General features: G+C 31.6%; 1 protein-coding gene across 1 annotated transcript in view; it reads right to left on the bottom strand.

Annotated features, from left to right (window-relative positions):
- LOC129981242 (uncharacterized) overlaps positions 1-12,502 on the bottom strand; it is a 302,572-nt gene extending 290,070 nt beyond the window's left edge. Inside the window, exon 1 of the mRNA XM_056092002.1 lies at positions 12,354-12,502. Coding sequence (XP_055947977.1) covers positions 12,354-12,417 — 64 coding nt within the window. The 5' untranslated portion in view covers positions 12,418-12,502. The remainder of the gene's footprint in view (positions 1-12,353) is intronic.
- Between the last annotated feature and the right edge of the window lie 6,328 nt (positions 12,503-18,830).

Genomic DNA, 18,830 nt, shown 5'->3' on the forward strand with positions numbered 1-18,830 from the left:
AAACAACAGTTAAGCTCTCACACTTACTATTACAGTGACAAAATTTTCAAATTTTCAAATGGCAACACACCAACTTTTTTTTTATTGGAATGTGCTTTCCGTAGCAAAAAGCAATACACAGAGTTGGACGGTACCTGTAGCACGAAAATCACGAGTGCTAAACAGCCATCTATTAAGCTCAGATTTTGATCTCTAAGATCTTGAAATTTTTTCTCCTAATTTATTTTCAATCAAATTCAAAGAATTCGAAAACAATATATTTTTTTTTTTACTTTCCTTACTTTTAATATTAATGCTTAAATATAAAAATAACTTTCTCCTCAAACTTCCTATTATTTTTTTTAATTATTAGTGAGGTTTTAATTTACAATAATCTAAATATCGATGTTTGTAGCATAATGTAAGAGAATTTTATCGAAAAAAATACTTTAAATTAATTTAGGTGATAATGGATAAATATGTTTCCAATCATGAATGTTATAGAATTAATTAACATTTTGTCGTGTTGTGAAAAAAACAATACTATAACATTCAAATTCACAGAAACATTGTGCATCCAATTTTATATAATAAATTTTTTAATTAAAATATTTCATTTAATTTTTCTATGAATATTCTACAACTTGAAGTTATGCTGAACGATAAATTAAACATTTTCAATTCATTCTTTTTTCTTCCGTTTATGTGCGAAAGTGTTAAAATATTTTTGACACTGGGATAGGATTTAAAATAACTAAATCATTTAAGTTTATTAAAAAATTATCTAAAAAATGATTAATAAATTTGATCAAATAATCTATTAAGACACTTCGCTCATTTAAGACTCATCGTCATGGTAACCAAAGACCCTCATTTCAGACAGATTTTCAAAACCATTCAGTGCGCAAACTATACATGAAATCGATTATCGACTTCATTGATTAAATATAATCAATTAATAATTAATGAATCAAGATATTTCGCCATGTTTGTTTCAGAGAAACATTTGACGAGAATTTACCATCAACCTTCTTTTAAAACCGAAGTCATTTAATTCTTTTCAAAGACATTTAATGTACCAAACTTGAAAATACTCAAGCACATTATAAATTAACTATTTTAAAATACGGTACAATTAATAAAACAAAACATTAAGCATCGTCATAAAAAAAATTTAAATAACTTCAGTCTATTATCAAATAAAATCCAAAACATCAATGAATTTAAAATGAAAATTTAAAAATAGAATAACCATTATTCGGCATTTAATTATCAAAAAATTTGTAACGCCAAAAGGATTTAGGCATAAAATCATTAAAAATAAAAAATAAAAAAATGCGGCAACTCAATACATGAAAACAAAGTTTAATGATAAACGAAGTGTTACAACTCTTGAATTTTAAAGCAACGAGCTTTATAAATTGTAACCAGAATTGAGAAAATATACATAAAACAGAAAATTTAAATTCTTCCTTTCAATGGTAATTCAAATCTACAGGTTTTTTTTAAGGTTTTATGTAAATTCTGCTGCCAGGTATCTTATACACAAAATGCGAAAGTCTGTAACTAAAATTCCTCAAAACTGAATAAGCAATTTGCATGTGAATAGCGCCTTCATGAAATATTTAAAATAGTTACAAAAAGATCAAGAAATTAGTAAACACGCGAGAATAAATTAGAATACGGTGAAAATACGCCTATCTGATGCATGCTTAAATATAAAATCTATTTTTATTTAAGTATTAAAAAGTAGCTGGCAAATTTAAAGCATATTTACAAAATGAGAAGCTTCAATGTACTTAGAGACAAGATATATATATATATATATATATATATATATATATATATATTTCTTATATATAAAGGTACTTATATATAACGAATAAAAGATCAAAATTTTAATCTTTCAAAGCATTTATAAGATGAATGGATATTTATAGTGTAAACTGAAAATTTTTCACTTAATAATTTGAAATAACTTGAGCTAAGAAAGATAAGCTCTTTTTTATGATACCAACTGTCACTTTTCAAAACCCAGATTATTTTCAGGTTATGTTTCACTATGCATTTATATACTGTATATATTACTGTACATAATATACTGTTCAAAAACTGTTATTTCTCTTCCTCCAATCTGTTCGCAATAGATGAATAGATTCATCCCCTTTTCAACCACTTGTTCAATTAAAAAAAAAAAAACTAAGCTGTGTATTAAATGAACAAATAAACGAAATGTAATTCTTCGACTTCTATGTAATTCATAATTGTTCCTAAAAGGCATTATTCAATTTGATTATTATTATAATAAAATTTTATTAAAAATAATCTCCTTTCAAATTCGAAATCATCTATAAATATGAAAAAAAAATAATGACAGAATGGACCATTCAATTAAAAAATTAGAAGAAACTGAGTAATGTATGACCACTTATATTATATTGCAATCCATTTCCGAAAACGCAACGTTTTCTTTTTAATTTCAAAAATTATAATTTTTAAATGCTATTTTATGTTTCTCTAATTAATAATCTTTTAATTAATTTTTAATCATCCTACTAAAAAATATCTAAATATCAACTTCCTAAAAATATATTAATTAAAAGATTATTAATATTTTGATATATTTTATCATCATCCTAAAAAAAATATTTAAAATTATTTTTAGAAAGTTCTTAATAATGCTTTTCACAGGAACAACAAAAAATTTATTATTATTAAAAACTAACTGAATATTGTTGGCTTTACGCACCATACAGTTTAACCAAGATCGATATAGTTATCGATATTGGTCTATAACCCTCAAGAAAATGTTTCGTAGTAGTAATCTTCATCGAAAAGCACACAAAAAAATGTAGGAAAATTTTCTTTTTTATTAAAGTCAAAATACATCATCCTCTGCTAACGAGCATGAATAGCTTAATTTTAATCATAAAAATAAGATTGATCGATTAAAATAGCTTCTTTGTATTATAAGATAAGGTTAATCTAGCTAGCACCATTATGTTTATACATTCTATGGCTGGTATTCTGAATAAAAAATCACTGTGGCATCTTTTACTGACAGCTCAACAAAGATGATCCTCGTGGGGTTTGGATAAAAATAGACTTTCCAATCAATGCCGTTGTGGATTTTCGATAGTAAAAGTGGTATCGAATAAATGCAAAAAAGTCAAAAACAAATATCTTCTAAATTAACACTTTAAAATGTTTAAAAAAATCTTGATTTTTTTTAAAAAAATATATAATGATATTTAGATTCTGCCATTTTGAAATCAGTAAAGATCACGATAATTTAAAAGAAATAAATTATTGATGCTTTAAATGAAAATACAATCTTTTTTTTAACATTTTAGAAGCAGTAGACTTGTATATTATTCTTTTGTTCTTGACATGATTATAAACTTGTACAAAAATAGACATTTATTTTAAAAGTTTTTTTAAATGCAAAAGTGGGTATGAAAATTATTCTTTTTTTATAATTTCTAAGAAGATTTAGAGATATTTATTTCACTTTTGATGCTATCTTGTTTCAGCATATAATTATAAATAAGAATAAAACTATACAAAAAAAAATACTTTCATCTTCCATCTAATTATAAAGGGTGTCCTAAAATTAATACAAGATTTTGATTTGCCACAATTCGCGCAGTAAAGTGTTGGCAACCCTATTAAAAAACCATTTGACAGCTGATAGTTTAGGGTTAGTAAAAATAGAGCGTTACAAAACAGAGCAACATGTTAACCCTTTAAAGGGCCATTTTTTTCTAGTCATATTATATTAAAATATTTTTAGGTTTGAAATTAGAATAAGAAAAGGGATTCATTTAGCTTATTAGATAAATTTAATTTAATTAATTTGGTTAATTAATAATTAATTAACAAATCAAGACACATCATTTTGTCTGAGATAAAGAACTGAAGCATGTAAGTTTCTGACTTACTAAAAAAAAATTTGTCAGAACTTATGCCAACCTACATAATTTCATACAAAGATTGATAAATTTGATGAGAAGCATACTTCCTACGGCCCTAGAAAGGGTTAATGCAAGCTTTGAATTAAATAAAAAACAGGGTTTTTTTTTTTCTTTTAATTGTTATAGTTTTGTTGAATCCTAAAGTAAGCCAGATAGAGTTACGTATGAAACAAAACCTAGAGCAAATGTCCTCTGCGGCTTTCCTGGCACTTACACATTCTTTTGTCGAAATTTTTCATGACTATTTTGCATAAATGTGACTGAATTTCGTTGATGCAGCGTGAATTTCCTCCTTCAATGTGGTTTGTTGCTAGTGGGTTTGTTGGCACAGACCTTTAACTTCAAATAACCCCATAAAAAGAAATCCAATTATGTTAAATCACACAATCTATGGGACTATTTACCAAATTTTTGAACTATAGCCACCAGACTTACATTATTTTTGAAATATTGTTCAACAATGAAAACACGTCGTTCTATCATGTAACACCTCATTTTTACTAACCCTAAACTATCAACTGTTAAATGTTTTTTTAATAGGGTTGTGTAACATTCCCCGTTTCCCAGTACTGATAAGACTTTTACAGCCAGCTGTGTCGTCGCTGTTACTTACTAAACTCCTTGAGATAGCCAGATGGTGGATCTTTTCATCTGGGTGGTCTCGCATCTGTTCATTAGCGACTACAGTGAAAGACCGAAAAAAAATTCGGAGATTTTTTTTTTTTTTTTAGGAGGAGAAGAAACGAATTGCAGGCGGACTGTTGGACTACGCCCACGAGTTCGGAGTCCGAGAACCAACTAAGTTTCAAGAAAGCCTTCGACTTTCACTGTTGTATCTCCTACTACAGATGTAAGTAACTATTTATTTAACCAAGATTAGAACAAGTTGTTCTTTTGTATATATAGGGCTGTAAAATGAAGAATTTTCTGGAAATTCTGCTTCGTTATTTGATCAGTCTAGATCAAGACATTACAGTTGCCAATACTTTACTGCACGAATGGGGACAAATTCAAATCTTGCATTCATTTCGGAACACCTTTTACTTTTCCGTTTTTACGATTCAGTCACTAATTAAGAAAATTCTAAAGTCAAATTAATTTCAGTTTAGACAACCGTACACTTTAAACCGAACTTAAGAGCGAAGTGAATACTTTCTAAATGTAAATGGCTAATTAGGTTCTCATTATAAATTCTTGTTTTCTCTCTTCTCAAACACACCTATTGCAAGTAAAGAAAAATTACATGACATTAACTTTTTACTTTCTGGTATACGAAGTATAGAAGAAGTATCATAATTATGAAAAGATAAGAACACGAGACTTTGACGAATCTCTGCGTTTTAGATCTCCTGATTTGAAAGAGATTATATTATATTATATTAATATAGCATTTTGACAGTTTGTTTTTTGGTAATCATGTATATATGAATACGATAACTCAAAAACTCTTTACGCGAGACAAATGAAATTTAGTATATGGATTTGCCAACAAATTTGTTGATATATATCAAATTTTGAAAAGCATATATTCACACGAAATCTATCAGGCTGCTCAAGTTAATGTGAACTCGATAACTACAAAACTTAGAGCTAGACAGATTAAATTTGGTACATGGATTCAGCATCTAAAATATAGAATTTTATGAAATTTCGAACTCAATCTGTGAAAGCTTCAACTGTCTGTCGGTTTGCACTTTCGTATGCAAGTAAACGCAATGACCTAATTTTCTGAAATTTGATCTTTCGACTACAACTGTAGTTACGGTTCAAATTCTGGTTTTGATTGGTCATAAATAGGGCATCCAAAATACATATTCGGTGGCTCGATTCAGTAAAAATGATAAATTCGTGCTCAAATATCTATATTGCGAAATTATTATTCATCACTGCCAGGCAAGGCTTTTGCTGCCTTAGCCAATGACCACAATTTCCTGCGGGGTTATAAGGATTATTAAAATAAGTTTGGAGAGTATAGATAAGAGTTCGGGAGATTATTTTGACTAGTGTAATAATCGAATTTCACGAATTAACGCCAAAACGAAATTGTCGAAAATCGAGTTCTAGTATGGTTCTTCATAACTATTGTTCCCCGACAGCATGTAATAATAACCGTAAATACATTTATTTAAGCAAAAGTATACAAGAAAGTTCCAAGAAGACATTTCCGCTGGTTTAATTTTGTTAATTTTTATTATTATTATTATTATTCATCAATGTAAGGTAGTCATGTCACTGACTCTCCGACCCACCCGAAGACACACTGATAAAAATTACTGAATGACCGGACCGCCGCTACAGCAACACTGGCGGGAACTGTGGTTGAATCCTAAGGGCCATCACCAGCCACAGTACAACCCTTCCCTAAGGAATTAAGTCCCTTCATAGATGGGAGGAGCCAGACCCCCACCTTTTCGTGTACCCTCCAGGGTTTCGAGAACTAAACACCATGCAGAAAGATTCTCATTCTCATTTCGAGGTGCCCCCGAGGAGTCATCAATGTAAGGTAGTCAACCAACTGACTTTCCTCCCACCACGAAGGCTTTGTTTAGTTATATTAATGTCCCGTTGTAAAGCAACACTAGGGCTATTTTGGGACGGACCTCGTAATTTTGAACCGCGGTCAGATGACGAGGACGACACCTGAGCTGGCACCCCCTCTCCATACCACACCACACCAGCGGGAGGACATTTGGCATGACGGATTTAGCGTGCAACAGACCCCCTTAGACGACGGTTCTTCGGTGGAATCGGGTCTCGAACCTGAAACCTAATGGCTCACGAGCCAAGACCTTACCACCAGGCCACCGCGGCCGGCCACGAAGGCACACGGATTTAAACCATAAGGCTGAATGACCGGACCGTCACAACAGCAATACTGGTGGGAACTGTGGTTGAGTCCTCTAAGTGCCATCACCGGCCATGGTACAACCCTCTCCGAAGGAAGTACGTCCCGTCATCTATGGGAGGAGTCAGATCTCCCACCTATTTGTGTACCCTCCAGGGTGGCGAGATCCACCCACCATGCCGGAAGCATCTCATTCTCATTTCGAGGTACCTCCCCCCCGAGGGACTATCAATGTAAGGTAGAAACGATGAAAATGTATGTAAAAAATTATTATTACTTGTTCCATATTTCAAAAGACGATATAGAAAAAAAATGCTCACTTCTCATAGCAATATTTTATGATTTTTTGTCTAAATAACATCAGTTTATTTAGTTATCAGGTTTTAAATATCACATATAATCAATGAATTTATTTAATATGCCTTTTATTTTATTTTATTTACTATTTTGTAAATAAATTTATTTATATTCTTCTGGGAAATGAACTTCTATTTATGGGTAAGAATATATGACGAATCGGAGAACAAAATTTGGCGACAAACAGCAGTATTTTATATTATGGGATAGATATATTACTGATAATATATAATATCAAAGCATTTCCCAATGGGAATGTTCCGACGATAGCATTGAAATTTCGTAGCTGGAAGTCGTACTACAGAATGCCTTCAAACTATTTAGTGCCCAGCCTTCGGAAATTTTCTAATATCGTGTAACGCCGGCTTAGCTAAATGCATGTCATCTAAGGATTTTTCTCAAAAAGACTACTGAAATCAGAAAATTAATTGTTCATTCAGATTTGACGCATATCACTTGAGTATAAACGCAATTGAATCGTGCGTCAGACTTAACGATACAACTTTTTATTCATTTATCAAAATAACTTGAATAAATGACATGTCAACATTTCTCATAACCTACTTATGATTTCAGAACGCATCTCTGGCCTTTGATATTCGACTTTTCAGAAGTTGTCAGTTCAACAAAGCCTTATTTTCTAACAGGCACGGATTTAAAACGAATCTAGCGAAAATATGCAACTACGCCTGTAACGACTAACAGAACTCGAAATTTGGTTTCGCAAGTCACATCAACAACTGTCATTTAGATCAGAACAGAAACGTCACTATCGTATATTTTCTACCAGGTACTTGCCAGAAAATGTTACTGCGTGTCATAAAATGTAGCATTCATGTCTTACTTCTCACATTTATTTTCTGTCTCTTCAACATAACAATCGAGAAATTTTTTTTTATATTTTCGTCCTTCTTTGTTTTGAGGGAAGACATCTCCGAAATAAATATATTCAATGGAATATATTTAATGAAATTATGGAAATATATTCAAGGCATACGATAGCACTGAGCATGCAATAAAATTACAGTTTAGGTTTTTTTTCTCTCTCATTCCCATTTATAAGCAAAATATATTGCGATTTAGAACAAAGATTTTATTTGTATGTGTAACAAAAATAGGATCTTAAAGTTCTGAGAATTTAAGAGTCAAAGCATTATGACTGCGTGAAAGATGAAATTGCATATTCAAATAAGAATCTACACAAAACAGCCACGTAAAAAATTAAAAGATTCAAGGTAATTTTGTTTATTTTATACGTGGTTTTCGCCTTTAATTTTTTAATACTAAACATACCACGACCGGTCAAATGACCAATTATGAACTTTTGCATCAAAATCGACTTCATAACTTTTTCTATGAATTATATACAGTTATTATTTTATAATTTTTTTATCTATATTTTGTTTGAGTAATACTTGTCATATACCGCTATCTACCACAATCGGTCATTTGACCGGGAGAATAATTTATAGCTTTATAAGGTTATCGGGTCAGAAATTATATAATTCGTATTCAACGTATTGTATTCAGTTAGTTGAACATTGATTTAGCTGGCATAAATGCCTGAATTTTGTGCAAGCAAACAACAGACTTTTTACTCTAGTTAGCACTAGAACTTGCTGCCGATTTTCGAGAAGCCCATAAACAACATCGCATCTAAATAGAGATTTTAAAAATTTAAGCAGTCAGAATTTTTAAAGCCCACTTGATCGTAACACTGCACGCTTCACATTCGGGGAAGTAAAAATTATCTCAATGGCTTCATTGCAAAACTTATTTTAGTATTCAAATAGTGTCAAATATAAAAAAGATGCAATGAATCAAGATATAAGATAAATTGAGCGACACAGAATAAGATCTATAAGAAAAATATTTAAATTATTGGATTGGAACGTACAAAATTGCACAGAAATTTAGAAGGAAAAAAAAATAGAAAAAACGAATTTATCTTCTTTATTGGCTTCGATGGAAAACTGGCTTATTGTTTGCTTTCAGTCAAAATCGTATTTAGTTTTTTTTTTGTTTTTTTTTTCCTTAATCATTAAAAATAACTTTTTTTCCTTTTTGAAAAAACGATTTTTTTTTCTATTATTACTAAGACAATTTTCACTCATTTGACAGTTGACTTGAATTACATATTTTTTTTTTATTTTTAATCATATTTTAATATATTTGCATCGATGATAAGTTGAATAATCATGAAAATTGTAATAATGAATACAAAAATATTTAAAACTTCTCAATCTTTTTACAAATATTTTTGCAATTTCCAGATATAAAATATTGTATACTCAGATTTCAATTTCACATAATGCAATTTGTTAACGATATATATAAATTGATTCACACCATTTGGGGGGGGAGGTACAAAAAGAAGCGTTTAACAATGTCTCTTAAATTTTCAAATTTTAAAAATTATTTATGGGATATTTAAAGCTTTGCATTCTAATACACACACACATATTTATATTATATATATATATATATATATATATATATATATATATATATATATATATATATATATATATATATATATATATATATTCGTTATATTAAAACATGTAGATTAAAGTCTAATTGCAGACTGATCTTATTAAAATTTTCATTGAATTGATTTTGAATTTTAGAGAATATTTTATTTTTTTAATACTAAGTATAAGGATTAAAAAATTCAAAAAAAGTATGTATAAATTAGACATCATACATTTTTCAACGTATTCCATTTCATAATTTGAAACAAAAAAAACAACTTAAAAACTGCCATTTTTTCGAACATACTACGATATTAAAATCTAAGACATTCAGGTTTTCGAGAAATGACGATTACGGTGTAGTCAAAAAACTCCAAATAGAAATAGTTGATAACTCATTTACTTATTGCAGCAGAACTCAGTAGTTCATGAGATAGTGTTTCATTAATAAAGAATTTTTTTTTTTTTATTTAGAACTCATAACTTGGAACACACTAACATTTACAAAATTATTTCAGAAATCTCAAGCTAAAAAATGATGAAAACTATTACATAAGGATTATATTGCATCTAATTTAAATAAATATAAAAATTCGCAAAGTCAATTCCATAAAATTTCAAATTTAATTCATATAAGGAATGAGAGACGATAAATTTATCTAAAAAAATTATTAAAAAAATGCACAAAAGTTATACACCGTCGGTAAATAACTTAAAAGAAAATGAATCTAAGCCAAAAAGAACTACAAACATTTAATTGATACATTTTAACGAATTGCATCATGTCAAATCATATCAAATTGCATGGTCAATAAATGGGGTTTTTTTTGTTTGCACATATTAAAGTAATAAAAAGAAAAATAAAAAGAAATTTTTAGAATATTTAATATGTTTTCGGACCCAATTTGAATATCCCTGGAATATAGACAGAAATTCCAAATAATTGATTTTAATATCATGCAAATTGTTTTCTTTTATTGAAAAATCAAGATCGAACCATAAATGAAATCCTAAAAAAAATTAATTGAAAAATAATTAATTAATAAATCGAAAATCAATAGCGTTCGTTTTTTGTTTCACCCTAACGTCTGAAACAGACGTATTCTTGCATCAATATGCAACTAAAACGCAAGATTAGGAATTATATCTTCAAAATACAAATAAGTTTTTTTCTATAAAATGATTTTAGATACAATTCTTGAAAAATCATTTTATGAGTATAAAGACGAAGAAGGTTCTTTTAAAAAATAAATAGCAAAAACAACATTAAATGCAGGCAATCTATTAAACTATCAAAACACTAATTTTATCTGAATATACTATCGCATGCTATCTTCAATTACAACTATATTTCTGTTCTCGTATTTTGACTACATACAATATATGTATAACAAACACAGTAAATGAACAAATACTTATATCCACCAATTAAATAAAATTCTTATTTTCGAAAAGATAGTCACTGTTTTGATTTCAGTAACATACTTGTGTCCCGAAATGGATGACGTTTGATTCAGCATTTGAAAGTACAATCAATATTGAAACATTTTGCAAATTATTGATAAAGCTCAAATCATGGCGAAACAAGACTTCGATCGGATTATAGTTGACGATCAAGAGGATTTGCAAACATAAATGAGCAATTTGGTACAAAGATTTTTTTTTTCTCATCCGTAGGAACACTTCATTCATATTCAGCCTACAATTTAATCAACTGAAAAAAGTAGTTTGTACATTAAATATAAAAACTTACTAGATATTTTTTTTTTAATTTTTAACTATTCTTAATACATTTATGATATTTTATCAAACATCACGAAATATTTTAATCTTAATGTTATGATTCAAAAAAAATCTATTATCAAGAGAAAAAATTTTTAAAAAAACGAGAAGGATTTGTATAAAATTTAACATCATATTATTTTAAGTTGCGATTTTACACTTATATCAAAATACATACAAAAAGCACAAATATAATTTTTTTTTAAAGTAACGTGTTTCAAAGTCCTTTGATGTCGATCCTACAGGGTAATCGACAACTGATACATTTCAAAACTCTTTCAATTCTAAATTCATTGTAACAACAAAGCAAATATTAGCCCATAAAATTAATAAAGCCCATAAGGGATAAATTAGGAAAAGCTATCCGTGTACAACATCTTTTAACTAATTTGTCAAAGAAGTCCAAATCATAACCGGAAAAAGAGGCTTATTTTGCCAATTATTGCTCAATTATTCGAGGTATTTTACTTATCTATTATGCATTCCGAATAATCATATTACTAGCTATTACGAAATATCTAAAGAGCTCCACTTCAAGTAAAGAATTAACATTGCATACTCATAGGACCTCCACAAAATTCTACAGAAAAACAAGTTTATAAAAATCCAAAACCAAAAGACTAATTAATTGAGAAACTAAATTCATATCTAGAAGAATTAATATGAAAGTCTCCGAAAAAAACTGCTAATGGTGACCCTAAATGGTTGGCAGTCTGACTTCGCATCTCATTATCCAAATCAAATAACCGATATTTAATATAGGTAGATCTTAGAGACACTTTAATAATATATCGAGCAAAGGCCCATGGGGTGAATGAAACATACAGGGAATTGGGGGGTGCTTCATTTTTCTTACGGGATCAGAGTATCATTTCACTGGTTGGTCACAAGGGTCCTCAGGTAAAAACGGACATTGAAGTGGACAAGGTAAGAAGAACTGACCTTTGGCTGCGACGACCATGATAGCTGCTGCTGCCAGGATAGGGATGATGTGCGTCGGCATCATTCGCCCTCTCTCAGGGGAGGAGTGTGACCGTGCTCACTGCATCCGCGGTGTGGTTATCCCCTGTTGAGTGCCGCCGATCGACTGCGCCAACGGTGGCAGAGCGGACTGCGGCGCTGCTGATGCGGCGGCGCTCGTCCATTCCGCTAGGGGAAAGGGGGGAGGACGCACCGTACAGGTAGGGGCCGATTTTCCTCGGCAAAGGAGGTTTCGAAATCACACCGAATTTATTGAAAATAGTGCAATTTCCTTTTTCTGCTCAATTGAAAAAGAAGTAGTGATGAACAGATTTGAAAAGGAAAAAAAAACTCATCATGTTTTAAACTGGATTTTAAATTTTAAACATCACGTGAGCTGTTGCAGTACTGTCCATCTAATAAAGACCATTTCCATGTGACAAAAATCTGCTCATGCGTTAGCTTAATGTCCACTTTCCATCCAATTCAAAGGCAGCAATTACTTAGACACAGTCTTTCCTAGCTGGGAGGTCGAAGCATTTACATAGGATTCGAACCCATATTCTTTGGGTAAGTGAACCCTGGTGCAGGTATATCCATCTGAACCAACAATCTTCTGATAGTGAGACATGAAAGTTTAGAGAAAGGGTGCCACTTTGGACGTCATTTTTGTCTTCTGTCCATGTTTCTAAATGACGAATCCCAGATAGCCCCTGCTTGATTTTAAAAAATTAACTTAAATTAAACTACGAGTCTCTCAGTTAAATCAGGATTAGTCAATCCATAATGTACAGAATCTCTTTGAATTTATTGAACTGATTTGTGTAAATATTACCTTTGTTTTGCCGTAAATAAAGTAATAAGGCCAGGATCATCGCGGGTTAGAATTCCTAAATTTAAAAATTGAATCTTACATGATAAGAAACAGTGACATCACGTCAGGACGTAAAGAAGCGCATCAGTTTCATTGATATAAAAATCAATATACGATGTATTTTTTTATCCATCTCAAAAGCTACATTCAAAGCCGAAATGTTTTAATTTATCATTATTTTAAAAATATAACTTTTTTTTTTATTTTAAAGAATATTTATCTAGTTATTCATATTTTATGAGAATTTCTAGAATTTCTCATGAAAAGTTTCATTTATAGAATAATACTTCAATTACAATTTTACTTGTTATTTCAATGCTTCGATTGATCACACAATGGCTGCATCAATTCAAGTTATTTCAAACTGTACTCAGATGACTTCAAACATTACTTTTCGAAACTTCGTCCCCAGCAGAAGATACTTGATCCAGAATAAACTCATTAGATGTTAAAATAAATGTTGTAATTTTCATTCATTTATTAGATTCATAAAGACACAAGAATAAACTCATTAGATAAATGGGGAGGAAGCAAAATATTTCATATCAACGCAAAAGAACATAACATAAATAAAATAATTCCGACATTACTCAGGATAATTACTAAATGATCATTCAGTTTTAACTCACTTTATTTCGTAAAATGGTAAACTTATGACAATAAACAGTCACAAAAGAGAAAAACATTTAATATTTTTTTAAATTTTCTGCGGTATTTCTATATCTCTCTTCAAATACTCAATACCTATATATACAATAATCCAATACTTATAGATGCTGGAACATTTCACTGCAGGCCCGGATAGCCTGGTCGGTAGGGCGTTGGATTCGCGTCCCTTCGGTTGCGAGTTCGAACCCCGCTGGTCGAAGACTCCCCGCGTGTGTGGTGGCTGGCGCGCTTATAAATCTGTCTTGGTCACAAAGTCCTCCACGTCGAGAATAATGTCACTGGCGGTACTGGATCAGGAGTGATCGTTTTCTACTTCAGGTCTTGAGTGATTGAAATGCATGAATGAAGTCCGCCCCGTAAAAAGGGTTGTGACGTGTGTGTAGCTAAGTCGTACTCTTGGCCCTAGTTGGCGATATTTAAAAAACAAGAGACGCATCCTTGGCTTAAAATCACTGACTTCTAAAATCAGTGGGCTTGTCTGTGACAAGTGCCATTAGAAATAACACACTCACTGTTTGTGTTCTTTAAACCGAGAGCACCACTTGGTTCTTGAGTGATATCAGTCGAGTGTGTTTTGATGAGCCGCCGTTCTGGGCTATGGTTTGAACATCTTTCTTGTGATCTGGGCGTTCCGGGTTCGAGTCCTGATTCGGCATGGTTGTTCTTTACTCTGCGTTCTATCTGTGAAGCGTGTAAAAGAGCCCCCTGTAAAAAGGGGCTGTATTAGCGAGTGAATAAGTGTCATCTTCATATGAGCTAGAAGTCAGACTTCTGCCTCGGGCCTTTACTTTCAAAAGCTACTGCAGAAACTCGGTTTAAACGCGTTGCCTTCGTCAGCTGGCTTGTCTATGTCAAGTAGCATAAGTACTAACTACAAACTAGAAGTACTAATGAAAAAAATGATGGGGTACTTAAAATTTTTGAAAGGAAATTATCTACGTATTTAAAATTGTACAAAATTTTAAATTTCCTATGACAACACCCTGTTTTTTATCTCATGAACAGATTTCCCACGGAAAAAAAAAATACCTGGAGTGCAAATCTTAGTTTACATCTCGAAATATTGGACATTTTCTGTTAAGGGGATGTTTCCATATTTAGATGTGTAAAATCTAGGTATTTTCTAGAAGTCGGTAATAATGTTTTTGTTTTTTTTTTACTTATTTTTGTGCCTCATTAAAAGTATCTGTAAATTTATAATATTCATGTTAAAATTATTACAATTTCATTCATGATAATTTATATTTGTAGTAAGTATATTTGGAAGAATTTTTATTCTTTTCCGTAAAGAAATATTGAAGAGCATTAAGAGTTTTTGTTCATTGCGCTTGAATTTGAATCAATTTATGCTGAAAGCATCGAAATGGAAAGTCTTGTTTTTTTGTGTAAAAGAAATGAAATCAAATACGCTTCTTATTTCTTAATAATATTTATAATATTATTATTATTTAATTATAATTACAATTAATAATAATTAAGATTTCATTTACAAAAATTATAATTACGGCAAATTAAACTTATGAAATTTGAGCCTTGTTTAAAAGTTATCTTGTCTTAAACAAACATGCGTAAATTTAAGAAAACACAAATGGCCCTTTTCTTGTTAGAAAATATGGAGTTTGTAATCCATAAATTATTAAGTAAAACAATTTGTCGGAATGTTCATAAAATCAAATAATTAAATCCTGCAAAATAATACCTAAGAAACAGAATTCCCATTTTTTCGGAATTTTTAATATTTTGTAAGTGACATTATATGAGCTGACAAGTAAAAATTCTAGCTTTTTACAAGACTATCCTCCACATTTAAAAGTAGAAATTATTATTAAATTAATATAGAAATGGGAAAAATTTGTTTTACTTTGAATTCCTATTCTTAGCCACTGTAGAATAATACAATAAATACATTTTCCTATTACAACAATGCAAAAAACGATATTTGTTTCAGAGAATGCATGTTCAGCAACATTTCATTGCCTTATAGAAAGTTATCGATATTTTGATATTTGTGAATGCGCCTCTCGTTTCAGGAGCAATACAGAAAACTTAATTCAACGGGAAAAGTACACCTAGGAATAAGTTGAATTTTTCATTTGCTCATAAAATGGTCTTGTTCTTCGATTTATACCAGGATTTAAGTTATGTTGCAATGATGCTATTAAGTTATGTTGCTATTGCGTAATTTGGATGTATCAGAAAATTTAAGCAACGATATAAGACTCATTATGATAAGTGTATGTAATAACATAATAAAGGTAAGTCAACCATCTAACTCTCCAACCCGCCACGAAGGCACACGGATTTAAACCATAAAACTGAATGATCGGACCGCCGCAACAGTAACATTGGCGAGAACTGTGGTTGAGTCCTAAGGGCCGTCACCGGCCACGGTACAACCCTCCCCGAAGGAAGTACGTCCCGTCATCGATGGGAGGAGTCAGATCCCCCACCTATTAGTGTATCCTCCAGGGTGGTGAGATCCAACCACCATACCGGAAACATCTCATCCTCATTTCGCGGTGCCCTCTCGGGGGTCTCATATAATAAAGGTAAAAATTGTGACAGGTGAGCAATGCGGGAAAAAGGTATTACTCTTGACTCATCAAAAGGTCAACGGGGATGTACTATGCAACAACACCAATTTCCATTAAGATCTGCAATTGACATGACTGTGCACAAATCTCAAGGTCAAGCATTCGAATTTGTTGGCGTGGACTTACGATCGTCAGTTTTTAAGCATGGCATGTTGTAGGTAGCCTTTTATAGAATTAAGCGAACAACTTCGTTAGAAGTGCTTCTTCCATATGAAAATCCTCGACATATCCGGAATATAATATGAAAAGAAGTATTAGGTTAGGACTCCGATTTCACTATGGTAAAATTGAGTATAAGTTCAAAAATATCAGTAATGATAAATTAACTGTATATCGAATACTGTAATATAGCAGATAGTATAAAATACCATGTTAAACTAAATACATTAATTATTTTTTAATTCATATGTAGGTAAGATAGAAAAATATTCAAATATAATTAGTATGTGATTCGTAACTAAATATTTTCTCCATAAAAACACGTTTTTACAAACAAAAACATTCTGCTGGGCCAATCTCGGTCGACTTAGATAGTATAATAACAGTAAGTATAATCCGATTACCATTTTCGATTATTCTTTCCTTTTCAAACCTACTTGAATCCAAAATGAAACATCTTTATAATGCTTATCTGATTATCTATGCGATTAAAATCAAGTTAAGAAGAAATTCAGAAATTAGATTTTGTATATAGTTAGCACACTAAGGTCGTGAATTTATGCCAGTGTGGTGAATAGCATATAAGCCAGTTAACAGCTCTGCTACCCGAGCAATTACTTTGGTATCATGGTCATGTTACTGGACTGCGAACCACAAAGTCCCAGGTACTATCCTCGCGGATTCCCAAACCGCAACATTGTTGACTCGGGCAATGAACCTTCAACCTTCGTACAGCTGTTGTGGCGTCATCTACCCACAGCAACCCAAAGTCGTCAGACTCACTTGACGCAGCAACCGAAAGTCCTCAGATTCACTTGACGTAGCCACACAAAAAGGCCGCAGCAACTCAAAGTCGTCAGACTCACGTGACGCAGCATTAGCAACCACTCACACACTCGCCATAAAGCTTGGTGTTACTCGACTGGGTACAGGCCCATTAGACAACAGCTAAATACATCACCACTCAACAGCCATATCGTTCGTCTCACCTCCGACTTACTGGAGGGAGAGTCTGTGGTGAATAGCATATAAGCCATTTAACAACTAAGCTGCAAGAGCAATTGCTTTTGCATCATGGCTATGTTACTGGACTGCGAACCACAAGGTCACTGGTTCTATCCGCGAGCATCACAAACCGCAACACCAGATTATGGATCAAGTGTGTATGCGAGAAATCTATCTATCCATTAACGTGTTTATGTATTTGGTAACCGATAAAAAGCATCAAGTTAAAGCAAGAATAAGTAATCAAACGGAATGCTGTACCCAGTATTTACAACAGGAGTGGGGATTTATTTCAAACTTGTCGGCTTTGACGACTAACTAGTTAACTAGAAATATTAATTATATTAGATCATTTATTGTGTAGCTATAATTTCATATCTGTGATTCCGACAAATTGTCAAACATTGATTCATTTTGTTTTAATTGTCTTACATATGATCTAGAATGTATTGCGTACATGAACATCCAATGGAGACAAGTTCATAACATCATAACGGTATTAAAAGCGTAAATGCTTAAATCATCAGTAGCCAATCGCTTTAGTGACCGGCTCATTAAAATCTAGCTTTTTTTTTTATTATTAATTAAAATTTCAAAAAATTGCTCCCACATGCATATATTCTCCCTTCAAATTTTACTTGTGTGGCAAATTTGATAGCTCTAGGTCGAACGGTTTGGCCCGAAGGGCGCCAACACAACAGAGATACGGACAAGTTCAAATGTAATAGAGATTCACAACATAGAGGTTCTGGTTGAAATAAATCTTAGAGAAACCAATCTGTTTATCAGCCCACGTGCTTGCGAGGGCGGTAACAAATAAAAGACGTCACAATATAGCAAAAGTAGATTTAGTGTAAATACTAAGAAATCTTTTTCCTAGTATTTGCTCTAAATCTTGGTTGAAGTTGTCAAAGAGAAATCCGTCCATCTATCAACCCACATGTCGTGAAATCGGTGACATATAAAAAGCGTTAAGCCCAGGCCAAAGCAGATACACAGATGAAATTTTTCACCTAGTGTTATCACCAAAAGCGTGGATTTATGACACATATTCTTAAAGTACGAATAAGAATAACTTTTCTAACCGCCCACATGCGTATGAATTCAGTAAGAAGCCAGTTGGATGCTTTTTAGTTGAGATTTTGAAACGACAACTGT

Source organism: Argiope bruennichi, chromosome 8, assembly GCF_947563725.1.
Source record: "Argiope bruennichi chromosome 8, qqArgBrue1.1, whole genome shotgun sequence".
Lineage (NCBI taxonomy): Eukaryota > Metazoa > Arthropoda > Arachnida > Araneae > Araneidae > Argiope > Argiope bruennichi.